Source organism: Dama dama, chromosome 1, assembly GCF_033118175.1.
Source record: "Dama dama isolate Ldn47 chromosome 1, ASM3311817v1, whole genome shotgun sequence".
NCBI lineage: Eukaryota > Metazoa > Chordata > Mammalia > Artiodactyla > Cervidae > Dama > Dama dama.
In genome coordinates this window covers 81200411-81217639 of record NC_083681.1, presented here as the reverse complement: position 1 = coordinate 81217639, position 17229 = coordinate 81200411, and the positions used below count along the sequence as shown (strand labels likewise).

At 51.3% G+C, this 17229-nt stretch overlaps 1 protein-coding gene across 2 annotated transcripts; it reads right to left on the bottom strand.

The window, feature by feature from the left end:
- Window positions 1–7207: 7207 nt before the first annotated feature.
- LOC133056613 (proteoglycan 3-like) lies at window positions 7208–11241 on the bottom strand. 2 transcript variants are annotated; one of them, XM_061142081.1, is made up of 6 exons: window positions 11219–11241; window positions 10714–10843; window positions 9980–10278; window positions 9368–9499; window positions 8109–8220; window positions 7208–7372 (listed from the first exon to the last, which is right to left on the bottom strand). In XM_061142081.1, the coding sequence occupies exons 2-6, from the start codon at window positions 10769–10771 to the stop codon at window positions 7314–7316; spliced, it is 660 nt and encodes a 219-aa protein (XP_060998064.1). In that variant the 5' UTR covers window positions 10772–10843; window positions 11219–11241; the 3' UTR covers window positions 7208–7313. The 2 variants fall into 2 exon arrangements, with proteins under 2 accessions (XP_060998064.1, XP_060998075.1); XM_061142092.1 differs by having other exon boundaries at window positions 8141–8220.
- Between the last annotated feature and the right edge of the window lie 5988 nt (window positions 11242–17229).

The window sequence follows — 17229 nt, the reverse complement described above, 5'->3', positions numbered from 1 at the left end:
TCCACTCTGGGGTATCCTAGCTGGGCAGGATAGTTTTGTACCTTGGATTCCAGCCCAGTGCTCAGGGCACCAGGGATGGGTCACCTAGGCCTTCTTGCCTGGCCTCTGCTCTCCCCGGGGCCCTGCAAATGGAGAAGAGTCTAAGAGGTCACTTCTGGGCTGATTGCAGAGTAACAGTCTCAGCCGTTATCTCATGGGGCCAATGGACTGGACCCTCAGCTTATCTACCTGACTTGGGGATTGGGGGGATTAGTCAATTCCAGAGAGGGAAAACCTGGTCCCCAGATTTCAAACTGGAGACTTCCCTTGGAGGAGGAGTAGAGGGCCACCCACCCCACCCCACCCCCCATTATTCTCCCAGTCCTGGGCCCAGGCCAAGGACACCATTTCACTCAGCAGTTGGGATGACCAGTAACATCGGCTGGTGTTGGGAACCAACACCACGATAGGCTTTCAGGGCTGTTTCATGTAAAATTCCTGTTTCACACATTCGGAAACGGCCTCTCAGAGAGCTGATATAATCGCCCAGGACCACACGACAAGTCAGAGACAGGCCTTCTGGCTCCTTATCTGCCCGCCTTTCCTTGGCCTCCTCCCCTAGGTGTCCATCCCTCTGGGCCGCCCCTCCCCTAGGCTGACCCTGGGCAAAGACATCCCCGTGACTTCAGGGACCCCCTCAGTCATCACGGTGATGCCTGTCTGGTGTGAAACTGCACACAGCTCTCTAGGCCTTGCCACGAGGCAGGCGGAGTCTTAGTTCCCCAACCAAGGATCGAACCCACACTCCCTGCAGGGGAAGCTCAGAGTCTTAACCCTGGGGCTGGAAGTCTGGACATAACATCTCTGAAGCTCCACCACCATCCCAACGCTGTGCTTCATTAAGGCTTTAGCATCCTTATCCTACTTACTTAATCCTTACATTCACCTGAGGGCATTAGGCTCTGCCATTTTAGTTGACAGATCCATCAGAGAGGTTAAGTAACTTGCCCAAGTCCACACACCTAGTTCAAAGGCACATGTCTGACCCTAATGTCTGACTCCTATGTCCTTGCTGTCTTTGATTTGCTCAACTGTGTTACCCTGATTAGCTAATGGTGCCTACCTGTTCAGCATCCATGAAACCCCACCTACCCAGCTTACTGTTTGTATCTCTGTTCAAAGGGGTTTCAACTCTGCCCCTTGTGTGAAGTCTGTCCAGCCCCACATCATGCAGAAGGCAGTGTGCTCTGATGTAGAATGCAATCACCACTCCAGGGTCAGCCACTCTGGCTCTCAATATTCCCATCCACAAACCGAGGCTGATGACAGGACCTACCTCTAATGAGTTCCACTCCAGTAGAGCTCTGAGGACAGTACGTGGCTTGTGGGCTTAGGGGTAGCCTTTGTCAGGAATCCAGGACCCAGTGGCCCCCCTAGTCAACCAGTAAGCACCAGGAGTTGGTTGAGGTCCCGCTCTGTGGATTTCAGGATGATGTAGGGAACTCCAGGGATTCTGTTTTAAGACACCAGCTGAGTTGCTCAGAGTTTGGTTAGCATCATTTTGCAGGGGGGAAGGACATGCAAGCCCATCTCTGGGGATATAAGGCCAGTCCTCTCATTGTATTTAAGATTTATCTTAAGGAGGTTTAAGATGCATCCTGCCCCCTGCACTGTATCATAGACTGCACGGGAAATTGTCACGGAAGAAACGCACAATGTGATGGAGCCCACTTCAAGATCCAGAATCTTTCCAGGAGCCCAGATGCCTCCTTGTTGACTTTAACCCCCAAAGGTAGAAGTCACACGTCTGCCACAAACACGCCGTCAACAGAAGAGATTTGTGAGGAACAAGCTGAAGTCTCCCTTAGCACAAAGTCTCAGAGGGCAGCACATATTTCATGCTTAATAAACGAGGGACTTTGTTACTCTTTATTATTAATTCCAGAACAAAGAGAAGCAATGCCCCCCTAGAACACAAAGTCCCCGAATACAGGAGTGAAAACTCTGCACCCAGCACAGAGCTGAACCCATAGTTGTGTCGGAAAACCACTATTATTGAAATGAAGACAACAGCAGTTACAACGGACCTCAGTTTGATTTCTTAATTTGTTCAACTTACTCTGCAAACTTGAGTAAGTAACCTCTCCTATCGGGGCCACAGTCAAAACATTAAGGTTCTTGATTTGCTTCTTAAGACCCTGGGGTGGGACTTCCAAGGTGACACAGTGACTAAGACTCCAAGCTTCCAAATCAGGGGCCGGGGTTCCATCCCTGGTCAGGGAATTAGATCCCACTTGTGCCATGAACAGAGCCTGCGAGACTCAGCTACTGAGCCCGTGAGCTCTAGAGATGAGGGGCCACATCTAGAGATGCCTGGAGCCCCAAGGAAGATGCAACACAGCCAAATCAAATACATAAAAAATGAAATAATGTTTAAGTGAAGTTTTTCCTTTGCCTGTAAGACCCTGGGACCTTCTGTACTTCTCTGAATTTGAGGAGTTCTGGAGAAAAGGGCTTCACAGCATTGACACCTTACTTTCTGCTCACCGCCCCCACCCCCCAGCAGAGGGAGTTTAGGACACCCTCCGTCCTCAAATGGGAGTTGACTCCATCTGGCCGAGTGCAGTTGGAATCCTGTTTCCCAAGGTGAACACAAGGGTAGAGGACGTGGGGCTATCCAGTGATCCAGTCCCTTGTCTGGGAAGATCCCACGTGCCTTGAGGCAATTGAGCCTGTGAGCTGCAACTAGAGGGTAGTCCTCACTTGCTGCAACTAGAGAAAGCCTGCGTTCAGAAACCAAGACCAGCATAGCCGTAAGCAAATGATTTCAGAAAAATAACGGAAAGAAAAAAAAAAGTAGAAGACACTGTCCTGCCTCCCCTCCATGTTGTATCACTTGTGAACATGGCCCAGGAAGCAGCCAACACTTTCAGCCACGAAATCCTACTGCCTGAAAGGACATGCTCTGGAGATCCTTGCATCCCTTCATGGGTCACATTCAGATGCTCAGCCTGGGGCACAAACCAGGTCACGAATTCTCTAACCTGGTTCTGTCAAAGGGACAATAGTTACTGATCACACAAGGCCATCCTTGGAGAAGCCTGCCACAGCTACGGTTTTCCAGGGGGCGCTAGTGGTAAAGAAACCACCTGCCATGCAGTACACATAGGAGACACCAGTTCAATCGCTGGGTTGGGATGATCCCCTGGAGGAGGCCATGTCAACCCAGTCCAGGATTCCTGCCTGGAGAATCCCATGGATGGAGGAGCCTGATCGGTTACAGTCCATGGGGTCACAGAGAGTTGGATATGAGGGATGTGCTTTAGCACGCATGCATTCACTCACCATGTCGGGGGGTGCTTTACAGAGGCACAAGAAGCAGAAACAACTAGCAGATTCTTTTGTGTTCACTGGAGAAGGAAATGACAACCCACTCCAGTACTCTTGCCTGGAGAATTCCATGGACAGAGGAACCTGGCAGGCTGCAATCCATGGGGTTGAAAATAGTTGAACACAACTGAGCGAATTTCACTTTGTGCTTATATTGCAATCATCCTCATGTTCCTGAAGCTGTGTCTGATCATATTTGAGATCTTACACAGAGTTGTACATATTTTAATAGCAGTTCGGCGTATGTTGAGTCCCTAGATACAGGCCCTGAAACAGGATTTGAGCAAGTAGAATATTTGGGAGATGCTGGAATCAAAGGAGGATTCATACAGGGAAGAGAAGGCAGCCAGTACACTGTGTGTGATAAAGCCACCTTCCTCAGCGGATAGCTGCAAGTTAATCCTGCTGGGAAACTCTGGGAAGCGGTGCCCAGGACATGCCCCAGAATTATTCCACTCGAGGAGCACAAGACTGCAATTCTACACACACCCACTCCTGGGAGCTGTGGACTGTCCCCAGGGACTTGCTAATATCCAGGCACATTAAGGCAATAGCTGTTTGTGGGAGAAAATGTCCTCAGACATGGAGATGCAAGTACAGTGCATTGAGAGTCCACCTTGAAGACTGGAGACGGGACCGGGGAAGTCCCACCAAACATTTAGGGTCAGGATACATGTGTGGAAGTCACACTTGGTCTCTGACGGTCTGTACAACTTGGGCAGGAGAATGAGCCTGGTTCCTCATCTGTAGGACGGGATGACACCCTGCCCTCCTCTCCTTAGAGCCAGAGGGGTGCGTGTGTCCCTGGGACGCAGAGAATGTGAGGAGGACCATCGCTTGGGTCTCCATCCCAGCTGACCAGCAAGTGTCCAGCATGGTCCAGCCCCTGTTTAAGGACTGACGCCGGGCAGGCAGCAGGAGCAGCAGGCAGGGACAGGCCAGTGCTGCCCACCTGCTTCCCTTCACCCCAGGCCCCAGCCCCCTCCTTCCCTCCCGCCTCCTCTGGGGTCACTGGACACCCTTCACTAGCTTGCCGTCAGGGCCTGGAGTTTGCATCCCTGGCGGCCGGCCTTCCCTAGGGCAGCAGTTGGATGTGTGACCCTGGGGACCGGACTGGAGGTGGGAGAGGGGGTGACTGTCAGCCAGCCTGGGGAGATGGTGCTGGGAAGAGCCAGCCCTCCAGAGGACGGGCCTCCTGGGTCTCTAGACTCATCTCCACCGTGGTGTCGGGCAGGGAGGGAAAGACCCTCCTGGGGCTGAGTCGGGGAACAAGAGGCTCAGAGCCCTTCCCTCTGTGTCTTCACAGGAGGCCCTGCAGTCGCTCACTGCGGCTCAGCCTCCTGTTCCACTCTTCCTACCGAGCTGGATCTTCCGGGCAGCCTCCAGCTGGCCCCTCCCACCCCCAGCAATAAAAGTGTTTTCCTGAAACTGATTTCTTTTCCTTCCAGACATTGATCTTCTTTGCTTAGCCCCCCTCATGAGATTTCTGCCTTGTAAAGATCATGCCTTCCGACCCTACTGTGTTCCATGAAAAGGACTGGAAGTTATCACTCTGAAGGAGACTGTAGTGGGGTCCATGGGGCCTTCTTACAGACAGAGGAAGGTGCCCACATGCTGTTTCCATAGGACATACCATTACTGGGTACGTGCCTTGCAGGTGCTACCAGTGGCGGATGTGACTGGTGATGGAAGCACAGTTTGATGCTGTAAAGACCAATATTGCACAGGAACCTGGAATGTTAGGTCCATGAATCAAGGCAAATTGGAAGGGGTCAAACAGGAGATGGCAAGAGTGAACATCGACATTCTAGGAATCAGCAAACTAAAATGGACTGGAATGGGTGAATTTAACTCGGATGACCATTATATCTGCTACTGCGGACAGGAATCCCTTAGAAAGAAATAGAATAGTCTTCATAGTCAACAAAAAGAGTCCAAAATGCAGTACTTGGATGCAATCTCAAAAACAACAGAATGATCTCTGCTTGTTTCCAAGTCAAACCATTCAATATCACTGTAATCCAAGTCTATGCCCCAACCAGTAACACTGAAGAAGCTGAAGTTGAACAGCTCTATGAAGACCCACAAGACCTTTTAGAACTAACACCCAAAAAAAGATGTCCTTTTCATTATAGGGGACTGGAATGCAAAAGTAGGAAGTCAAGAAACACCTGGAGCAACAGAAAAATTTGGCCTTGGAGTACGGAATGAAGCAGAGCAAAGGCTAATAGAGTTTTGCCAAGAGAACACACTGGTCATAGCAAACACCCTCTTTCAACAACCCAAGAGAAGACTCTACACTGGGACATCACCAGATAGTCAACACCGAAATCAGTCTGATTAAATTCTTTGCAGCCAAAAATGGAGAAGCTCTATACAGTCAGCAAAAACAAGACCAGGAGCTGACTGTGGTTCAGATCATGAACTCCTTATCACCAAATTCAGACTTAAATGGAAGAAAGTAGGGAAAACCACTAGACCATTCAGGTATGACCTAAATCAAATCCGTTACGATTATATGGTGGAAGTGAGAAATAGAATCAAGGGATTGGATCTGATGCACAGAGTGCCTGAAGAACTGTTGATGGAGGATTGTGACATTGTACAGGAGACAGGGATCAAGACCATCCCCAAGAAAAAGAAATGCAGAAAGACAAAGTGGTTGTCTGAGGAGACCTTACAAATAACTGTGAAAAAAAGAGAAGCAAAAGGCAAAGGAGAAAAGGAAAGATATACCCATCTGAATGCAGAGTTCCAAAGAATAGCAAGGATAGAGAAGACGGCTTTCCTCTGTGATCAGTGCAAAGAAATACAGGAAAAGAACAGAATGGGAAAGACTAGAGATCTCTTCAAGAAAATTGGAGATACCAAGGGAACATTTCATGCAAAGATGGGGACAATAAAGGACAGAAATTGTAAGCAGAAGCAGAAGATATTAAGAGGTGGTAAGAATACACAGAACTGTACAAAAAAGATCTTCATGACCTAGATAATAACGATGGTATGATCACTCAGCTAGAGCCAGACATCCTGGAATGTGAAGTCAAGTGGACCTTAGGGAGCATCACTATGTACAAAGCTAGTGGAGGTGATGGAATTCCAATTGAGCTATTTCAAATCCTAAAAGATGATGCTGTGAAAGTGCTGCACTCAATATGTCAGCAAATTTGGAAAACTCAGCAGTGGCCACAGGACTGGAAAAGGTCAGTTTTCATTCCAATCCCAAAGAAAGGCAATGACAAAGAATGCTCAAACTACTGCACAATTGCACTCATCTCAGACACTAGGAAATTAATGCTCAAAATTCTCCAAGAACCATGACTGGATTTAGAAAAGGCAGAGGAACCAGAGATCAAATTTCCATCATCCCCTGGACCATCACAAAAGCAAGAGAGTTCCAGAAAAACATCTACTTCTGCTTCAATGACTATGCCAAAGCCTTTGTGTGGATCACAACAAACTGTGGAAGGTTTTTCAAGAGATGGGAATACCAGACCACCTGACCTGCCTCTTGACTCATCTGTATGGAGGGCAGGGAGCAACAGTTAGAACTGGACATGGAACAACACTTCAGTTCAGTTCAGTTGCTCAGTCGTGTCCGACTCTTTGCGACCCCATGGACTGCAGCACGCCAGGATTCCCTGTCCATCACCAACACCTGGATCTTATTCAAACCCATGTCGATTGAGTCAGTGATGCCATCCAAGCATCCCATCCTCTGTCATCCCCTTCTCTGCCTGCCCTCAATCTTTCCCAGGAAAGGCCGAATGAGAGCTTCCAGGATTTTCCAACCCAGGGGACTCCTCCAAAGTGTGCAATGAAGAAACCAGTCAGGAGATGCTGTGAGAACGAGGCTTTATGATGTGGGGAGGCTGGGGGCAAGGGGGTGAAGGGAGAGACAGGGCAGGCCGGGGAGCAAGGAGGCAGGGTTTCCCGTCTCTGGCTTAGTGGGAGCAGACGAAGGGCAGCTGCTTATTGCACTGAGCTCGTCGCCAGCGACCCCCTGGGGGCAGAGAACACAGCGATATCAGTTGCACGCCTGTGTGCCTGTGTACCCCACCCCAGTCCAATGCGCCTCACAGCTCACCTTTGCCTACCAAGCTGAGGGCCGTATGTCTCCCCATGTCCCAGCTAGCCGCCTTCACTGATCGCCTCCCTTGCAGAGGCAGAGTGCTAAGTGCTTCCTATGGACTGTGCTTTCACCCTCACAGTGACTCCACGAGGTCAGGGCTGTCATCACTCCCATTTCACAGATGGGAAAACTGAGGCTTGGGGAACTGATAACCCACCTTGATCTCAGCAGACAAGTGGCAGAAGCCAGATGTGGACCTCGGCCATCTGACCCCAGCCCGCATGGTCTTCCCCCCGTTCTAAACTCCCGCACATCGGGCAGCCGTGCTGTGGGAGCTGGGGACTCATCTGTCAGCTGGCCCTTGTTCCCACGTCTTCCTGTGTCCCTTGGCCACACCTCCCATTCCCGAGTGTCCCTCCCATCTGTCCCACACTAGCTCCTTTTCACCGTCCCGTCAGAGGAAGGGAAGGAGCCTCGCTGAGTCTGGAGGACAGAGAGCCCCCAGCTCCGTCCAGGACCCCTCACTGGGACTCTGAGGATCCCTCCTCCCCAGCCCTGCTCACACACAGGGCGGGGTTCTCTAGGAGGGGAGACGTGTGTGTGCAGCTCACAAGGACGTGTGTGCAAGTCCACCTCGCCCCCTTGTCTGGGCCCCTGGCCCCCTCACCTGTGGTGCAAAGGGCTATGCAGTGGCCATACCCAAATGTAGGTTGCCAACGGGCCCAGTTTGTAAAATTCCAAGAACTCCCATCAATCCAGCAATAGTTCTTCCACAGACACTAGAGAAGAGAGAGGCTGGGTCAGAGGGCAGAGGTCCAGGAACACAGAGGCTGGGGCTCCTGAAAGTCCCCTAAGCATCTCTCTGGACACTGTGTCTATAATCTCCTCTCACTGTGTCACCTGGCTAGGACCCCACCAGACAGACCAATCCCCCAGGGTTCTCAGGCAATGACATGGAAGAGCAAACATCACTCCCAGCTCCCACACAGAGGAGGCTTCTCAAACTTCACTGAGCAGACACGTCTCCTAGGGATCTGCTGGAAATGTGGATTCTGATTCAGGAGGTCTGGGGTGGGGCCTGAGATCCTATATTTCAACAAGTGCCAGGGGATGTTGATACTGCTGGTCCTTGAACCACACATGAGCAGCAAATGTAACAGAACTTAGTCACAGTCCCCAAGGTCACTTTGAGACAAGGACCCACTTAGAGATGAGGACACTGAACTAAGAGGCAGTCTTTCAGCCAGTAACGTGCAGAGCTGGGTCTGAACTCTACCTCCTGTCTCCAGTGATGGGCTGATAGACATGTCACAGCCAGCTTTGGTGGAAGATGAGAGGCAGAGGAAAGAAAGAATCTTGATTTATAATAATTGCCCACTTCTTCAGTGTAAATGCATCCATTGTGGCAGATTTCAAGCTGCAAGCATGAAGCCACTGAACATGGGTGAGGAAGAGAAGAGCTCAATCATCACCTCTCCTAGGTCAGTACAAGGCAGCTTCAGGTGCCAGGATGAGGTTCGATGGGAGCAGGTGGGCCTTGAGGCAATCAGACGCACCCTCCCCCCCGGGCCTTCCCTGGTGGTCCAGTGGTGAAGAAGCTGCCTGCCCATGCAGGGGCCATGGGTTCGATCCCTGTTCCTGGAAGATCCCATGTGATGCAGAGCACCCACTTGTGCTCCCACTGCTGAGCCAGGACTCTTGATTCTGTGCACCCCAACAAGCAAGGCCACCTCAAGAAGAAACCCATAACCCTCAGTGAGAGAGCGCCCCAGACACACCTAGAGAAAGCCTGGGTGCAGCCAAATATGAATAAATGAAAAAGGCTGTAAAAGATAGGGGATTGACTTCCCAAGTATTAAGCCAACCTTTTTTATAGAGGACAGAAAGAAAGAGCTTCCTCTGCCTGGACATTGGCCCCTCACTTACCCAACCTCTGATGAAGCCTCCAATCCAAACCTGCGCTTGGTTGGTCCTTATGGCCATGCGATGGATGAGAGTGTTGATACTGAGGCTGTGGATGGAGGCGAGGTTACCTCGGTAGCACGTCCTGCAGACTGTCTGCAGAGAGAATAGGCGGGAGAGAAAATTCACTGATTTCTTGTTAAATGCCTGAGCCTCCAGGACAGACCCTACATCCCTTTGCAAATCAGAAATCAGGTATCTACTGCTTCCCCTGAACCCCATCTCTTGTGCCTTTATGTGGGCTTTCCTGGTAGCTCGGCTGGTAAAGAATCCTCCTGCAATGCAGGAGACCTGGGTTTGATCCCTGGGTCGGGAAGATCCCCTGCTGAAGGAACTGGCAACCCACTCCAGTATTCTTGCCTGGAAAATTCCATGGACAGAGGACCCTGATAGCCTACTGTCATGGGGTCTCAAAGAGTCAGACACGACTGGGCAACTGCACTTTCTTTCATTCACTTTCTTTTCTGATGCATATTAGCCTAAGAGAACCACTAATCTAAGTAATAAGAAACAGAACGTTGAATCCAATCCTGTCTCTCCATCCCTGGTCCCCGAAGCAGCCTTGGTGCCATATACCTGAGCTCCATTAAACGTCCTGGGGGTCACCACCATCGTGTAGCGGCAGCTCTTGCACTCAGGACTGCCCGGAAGTCGCACTGTTTCCTCTTCCTTGGGGCACTGCACGTCCTTGTCTAAATTATCTGGGTATAACTCTGAGGCCAGCTCATCGTCATGGGCGTCCTTGGCCTCCTGTGCCCCCGACTGAAGCACCTCACCACTCAGGGCCAGCACACCTTCCTGCCCCCCTGAGCCTTCCAGATCCTGGCTCAGGTCTGCCTGTGTCTCCGGACCACCCAAATGCGGGGCATCCTTCTCTGCAAAGAAGAAATAGCTCACTGTTAGACAAGGTACCACCTCCCTCCAGGACCACAGACAGCTCTGATGGCTCCACTGTGTTCTCCTAGGGATTCCGTCTGGGACCAAAGACTGGGAAGATCCCTTGGGGGTTGGATGAGCCAGAATTCTTGCATCACACACATTATTGCATGAGACCCTGAAGCTGGCTGACACCATGTGCAGGTAATTTGGGAGTGAGACTTGTGAGATGCCCTCGTCTTCACAGGTGGGTGTTTTTCCTGGCAAAGGAGCCCTGAGGGAAAGTTCAGGTCACAGCTGTAGGTCCAGGAGAAATCGAACTAGAGATGGGCTGGGGCAACTGAAGAGGGACTGTGGCCTTGGACCCATAGGAGCAAAAAGGAATGCAGGAAAGAAGAAAGGAGAACAGATGAGAAGGGGAGGGGAGGACTCACCCAGATAGAGAGCAGAAACTGTCCCCAGCAGAAATGGCAGGAGCAGGCAGCCTCTCATGTCCCTGCAGTCTTGTGACAGACACACAGCTCCACGTTCTCTCCTGGGGACTTCCTTGTGTCTGCACGGCCCCTGGAACACAGTGGAGAGGCAGTGTCTGCTTAACTGATAGATTAAAGGGCAAATGAGAGAGCTTCCTTGTCCCCCAGAGAACAGACCCCGAGCTGGAGGATCAGGGGATGAACACAGGGCCGGGAGCTCAAGTACAAGAGTCCCTTTCCTGAGAGCGCCTCTCGGCTCCCTGGAACAGCACTCAGCTCAGACCGTCACCCCTAGAGGAACAGGGGTGCTCACCTTCAGCGCCAGAGTCAGACACACTGGGGAAGAAGGGGGAGGACAGTGCTCATCATGGTGCAGAGGACCATAATCCCTGGTGTTTCCCATATACAGCCCGGGTTCTTCCCAGCCCGGGGCCTGTCCTCCCGGGGAAGCCGAGGGAGCACTTACCTCCTGAGAGTCTGAAGCCTCCACTCTCAGTGCCTCTGGCTGTTGGCGCACAGAAGCTGCCCTTATACCAGGCTTTGGGGAAGTGGGAAGAGGCCAGGAGGATTGCCCCAGGCTCGGGCGGTTGGACAGTGGGGCTGATAAGCAGTTGGCTCAGTCCTCCCACCCTTGAGCCCTACACACTGCTGGGACTTCAGGGACCTGCCTCCTGTTTGGACATAGATCCCCAAACACCCTAGTATTCTCCAGAAGCCCCCCAAGACTATTGCCCAGACTGAGTTTTTATTAATGCCCCTACAGGGTCCAGGTCTAAACTGTCCTATTCAGTCCCAGGAGCAGCCTTCCCTGGGTCAGTGTTTCAGCAAATGCCATGAGGATCCCGGGGAGCAGGGACACTGGGGGGAGCAGGGGGCAGGCTAAGGGGAATCGCGGCCCTCCTGAGCACTTCTGTGGACCATGTGTGCAGGCTACATGTGCATTACCTTCCTGAACCCTCACCTTCCTGACCTCGGTCCCACGAGAATGTGCAATTAGCCTGACTAACTGGTGTGAAGAATGATTCAGAGAGGGCAGGTGACTAGCCAAGGTAGTGCAGGATGCGGGGGAGCTGGGATTACTAAGCCTCTGAGGCTCAAAATCTTCTCTCCCTGTGTCTCTGTCTGTCTCTCCTCCTCTTTCCCTTCTTCACTCTCTTCATGTTTCTCCCTCTCCTCTCTGCCTATTTCTTTCTCATCTTTAAGATGAAAAATGTATGCTGTTTCCTTGATACTGTGGCTCTCAATCAAGGTTCTCAGCCTTTGAACAATGATCGTTGGGAGTCAAATCATTCTTTGATAGGGGTTGGCGGAGTGGCTGTCCTATCTTTTGTAGACAGTTTAGCAGTGTTAAGTCACTCTGATACATCTCCACACATTTCCAAATCTCTTCTAGAAAGCAAAACTGCCTCTGCTGAGGATCACTGACCTAGTTCAGGCCTTGTTGTCCAGCCTAGAGCTGGGTCTTCTCATAAGGAAGCAATAGCTGGAGTGGAGACCTTCGTAGTGATTCATTCCAGTTCTCTGTGGGCCACGCTTCCCTTCCAATCCAGGAGCCCCCACCTCGGGCAGCAAGTGAGGCACTCAGCTCAGTTGCAGAGTTTAATGGGACAATAAAGAGTTCAGTAGTCAAGATAAATAAACATTTCATACAATCGTTCTTAAAAGTCAGAATCAAAGCAAAAGTACCGTAATAAACAAAATGTCAAGATATTCATCAATTGCATCACATCAATCCACATTCACTGCAATCCAGAAGGGGCCAGCAGGGCTGAGGCTTGATGTTGCAGACATCACGGCCCAGAGCCCATGGACTGGTCAGGGTGGTGCCTCCACTCTGGGGTATCCTAGCTGGGCAGGATAGTTTTGTACCTTGGATTCCAGCCCAGTGCTCAGGGCACCAGGGATGGGTCACCTAGGCCTTCTTGCCTGGCCTCTGCTCTCCCCGGGGCCCTGCAAATGGAGAAGAGTCTGAGAGGTCACTTCTGGGCTGATTGCAGAGTAACAGTCTCGGCCGTTATCTCATGGGGCCAATGGACTGGACCCTCAGCTTATCTACCTGACTTGGGGATTGGGGGGATTAGTCAATTCCAGAGAGGGAAAACCTGGTCCCCAGATTTCAAACTGGAGACTTCCCTTGGAGGAGGAGTAGAGGGCCACCCACCCCACCCCACCCCCCATTATTCTCCCAGTCCTGGGCCCAGGCCAAGGACACCATTTCACTCAGCAGTTGGGATGACCAGTAACATCGGCTGGTGTTGGGAACCAACACCACGATAGGCTTTCAGGGCTGTTTCATGTAAAATTCCTGTTTCACACATTCGGAAACGGCCTCTCAGAGAGCTGATATAATCGCCCAGGACCACACGACAAGTCAGAGACAGGCCTTCTGGCTCCTTATCTGCCCGCCTTTCCTTGGCCTCCTCCCCTAGGTGTCCATCCCTCTGGGCCGCCCCTCCCCTAGGCTGACCCTGGGCAAAGACATCCCCGTGACTTCAGGGACCCCCTCAGTCATCACGGTGATGCCTGTCTGGTGTGAAACTGCACACAGCTCTCTAGGCCTTGCCACGAGGCAGGCGGAGTCTTAGTTCCCCAACCAAGGATCGAACCCACACTCCCTGCAGGGGAAGCTCAGAGTCTTAACCCTGGGGCTGGAAGTCTGGACATAACATCTCTGAAGCTCCACCACCATCCCATCGCTATGCTTCATTAAGGCTTTAGCATCCTTATCCTACTTACTTAATCCTTACATTCACCTGAGGGCATTAGGCTCTGCCATTTTAGTTGACAGATCCATCAGAGAGGTTAAGTAACTTGCCCAAGTCCACACACCTAGTTCAAAGGCACATGTCTGACCCTAATGTCTGACTCCTATGTCCTTGCTGTCTTTGATTTGCTCAACTGTGTTACCCTGATTAGCTAATGGTGCCTACCTGTTCAGCATCCATGAAACCCCACCTACCCAGCTTACTGTTTGTATCTCTGTTCAAAGGGGTTTCAACTCTGCCCCTTGTGTGAAGTCTGTCCAGCCCCACATCATGCAGAAGGCAGTGTGCTCTGATGTAGAATGCAATCACCACTCCAGGGTCAGCCACTCTGGCTCTCAATATTCCCATCCACAAACCGAGGCTGATGACAGGACCTACCTCTAATGAGTTCCACTCCAGTAGAGCTCTGAGGACAGTACGTGGCTTGTGGGCTTAGGGGTAGCCTTTGTCAGGAATCCAGGACCCAGTGGCCCCCCTAGTCAACCAGTAAGCACCAGGAGTTGGTTGAGGTCCCGCTCTGTGGATTTCAGGATGATGTAGGGAACTCCAGGGATTCTGTTTTAAGACACCAGCTGAGTTGCTCAGAGTTTGGTTAGCATCATTTTGCAGGGGGGAAGGACATGCAAGCCCATCTCTGGGGATATAAGGCCAGTCCTCTCGTTGTATTTAAGATTTATCTTAAGGAGGTTTAAGATGCATCCTGCCCCCTGCACTGTATCATAGACTGCACGGGGAATTGTCACGGAAGAAATGCACAATGTGATGGAGCCCACTTCAAGATCCAGAATCTTTCCAGGAGCCCAGATGCCTCCTTGTTGACTTTAACCCCCAAAGGTAGAAGTCACACGTCTGCCACAAACACGCCGTCAACAGAAGAGATTTGTGAGGAACAAGCTGAAGTCTCCCTTAGCACAAAGTCTCAGAGGGCAGCACATATTTCATGCTTAATAAACGAGGGACTTTGTTACTCTTTATTATTAATTCCAGAACAAAGAGAAGCAATGCCCCCCTAGAACACAAAGTCCCCGAATACAGGAGTGAAAACTCTGCACCCAGCACAGAGCTGAACCCATAGTTGTGTCGGAAAACCACTATTATTGAAATGAAGACAACAGCAGTTACAACGGACCTCAGTTTGATTTCTTAATTTGTTCAACTTACTCTGCAAACTTGAGTAAGTAACCTCTCCTATCGGGGCCACAGTCAAAACATTAAGGTTCTTGATTTGCTTCTTAAGACCCTGGGGTGGGACTTCCAAGGTGACACAGTGACTAAGACTCCAAGCTTCCAAATCAGGGGCCGGGGTTCCATCCCTGGTCAGGGAATTAGATCCCACTTGTGCCATGAACAGAGCCTGCGAGACTCAGCTACTGAGCCCGTGAGCTCTAGAGATGAGGGGCCACATCTAGAGATGCCTGGAGCCCCAAGGAAGATGCAACACAGCCAAATCAAATACATAAAAAATGAAATAATGTTTAAGTGAAGTTTTTCCTTTGCCTGTAAGACCCTGGGACCTTCTGTACTTCTCTGAATTTGAGGAGTTCTGGAGAAAAGGGCTTCACAGCATTGACACCTTACTTTCTGCTCACCGCCCCCACCCCCCAGCAGAGGGAGTTTAGGACACCCTCCATCCTCAAATGGGAGTTGACTCCATCTGGCCGAGTGCAGTTGGAATCCTGTTTCCCAAGGTGAACACAAGGGTAGAGGACGTGGGGCTATCCAGTGATCCAGTCCCTTGTCTGGGAAGATCCCACGTGCCTTGAGGCAATTGAGCCCGTGAGCTGCAACTAGAGGGTAGTCCTCACTTGCTGCAACTAGAGAAAGCCTGCGTTCAGAAACCAAGACCAGCATAGCCGTAAGCAAATGATTTCAGAAAAATAACGGAAAGAAAAAAAAAAGTAGAAGACACTGTCCTGCCTCCCCTCCATGTTGTATCACTTGTGAACATGGCCCAGGAAGCAGCCAACACTTTCAGCCACGAAATCCTACTGCCTGAAAGGACATGCTCTGGAGATCCTTGCATCCCTTCATGGGTCACATTCAGATGCTCAGCCTGGGGCACAAACCAGGTCACGAATTCTCTAACCTGGTTCTGTCAAAGGGACAATAGTTACTGATCACACAAGGCCATCCTTGGAGGAGCCTGCCACAGCTAGGGTTTTCCAGGGGGCGCTAGTGGTAAAGAAACCACCTGCCATGCAGTACACATAGGAGACACCAGTTCAATCGCTGGGTTGGGATGATCCCCTGGAGGAGGCCATGTCAACCCAGTCCAGGATTCCTGCCTGGAGAATCCCATGGATGGAGGAGCCTGATCGGTTACAGTCCATGGGGTCACAGAGAGTTGGATATGAGGGATGTGCTTTAGCATGCATGCATTCACTCACCATGTCGGGGGGTGCTTTACAGAGGCACAAGAAGCAGAAACAACTAGCAGATTCTTTTGTGTTCACTGGAGAAGGAAATGACAACCCACTCCAGTACTCTTGCCTGGAGAATTCCATGGACAGAGGAACCTGGCAGGCTGCAATCCATGGGGTTGAAAATAGTTGAACACAACTGAGCGAATTTCACTTTGTGATTATATTGCAATCATCCTCATGTTCCTGAAGCTGTGTCTGATCATATTTGAGATCTTACACAGAGTTGTACATATTTTAATAGCAGTTCGACGTATGTTGAGTCCCTAGATACAGGCCCTGAAACAGGATTTGAGCAAGTAGAATATTTGGAAGATGCTGGAATCAAAGGAGGATTCATACAGGGAAGAGAAGGCAGCCAGTACACTGTGTGTGATAAAGCCACCTTCCTCAGCGGATAGCTGCAAGTTAATCCTGCTGGGAAACTCTGGGAAGCGGTGCCCAGGACATGCCCCAGAATTATTCCACTCGAGGAGCACAAGACTGCAATTCTACACACACCCACTCCTGGGAGCTGTGGACTGTCCCCAGGGACTTGCTAATATCCAGGCACATTAAGGCAATAGCTGTTTGTGGGAGAAAATGTCCTCAGACATGGAGATGCAAGTACAGTGCATTGAGAGTCCACCTTGAAGACTGGAGACGGGACCGGGGAAGTCCCACCAAACATTTAGGGTCAGGATACATGTGTGGAAGTCACACTTGGTCTCTGACGGTCTGTACAACTTGGGCAGGAGAATGAGCCTGGTTCCTCATCTGTAGGACGGGATGACACCCTGCCCTCCTCTCCTTAGAGCCAGAGGGGTGCGTGTGTCCCTGGGACGCAGAGAATGTGAGGAGGACCATCGCTTGGGTCTCCATCCCAGCTGACCAGCAAGTGTCCAGCATGGTCCAGCCCCTGTTTAAGGACTGACGCCGGGCAGGCAGCAGGAGCAGCAGGCAGGGACAGGCCAGTGCTGCCCACCTGCTTCCCTTCACCCCAGGCCCCAGCCCCCTCCTTCCCTCCCGCCTCCTCTGGGGTCACTGGACACCCTTCACTAGCTTGCCATCAGGGCCTGGAGTTTGCATCCCTGGCGGCCGGCCTTCCCTAGGGCAGCAGTTGGATGTGTGACCCTGGGGACCGGACTGGAGGTGGGAGAGGGGGTGACTGTCAGCCAGCCTGGGGAGATGGTGCTGGGAAGAGCCAGCCCTCCAGAGGACGGGCCTCCTGGGTCTCTAGACTCATCTCCACCGTGGTGTCGGGCAGGGAGGGAAAGACCCTCCTGGGGCTGAGTCGGGGAACAAGAGGCTCA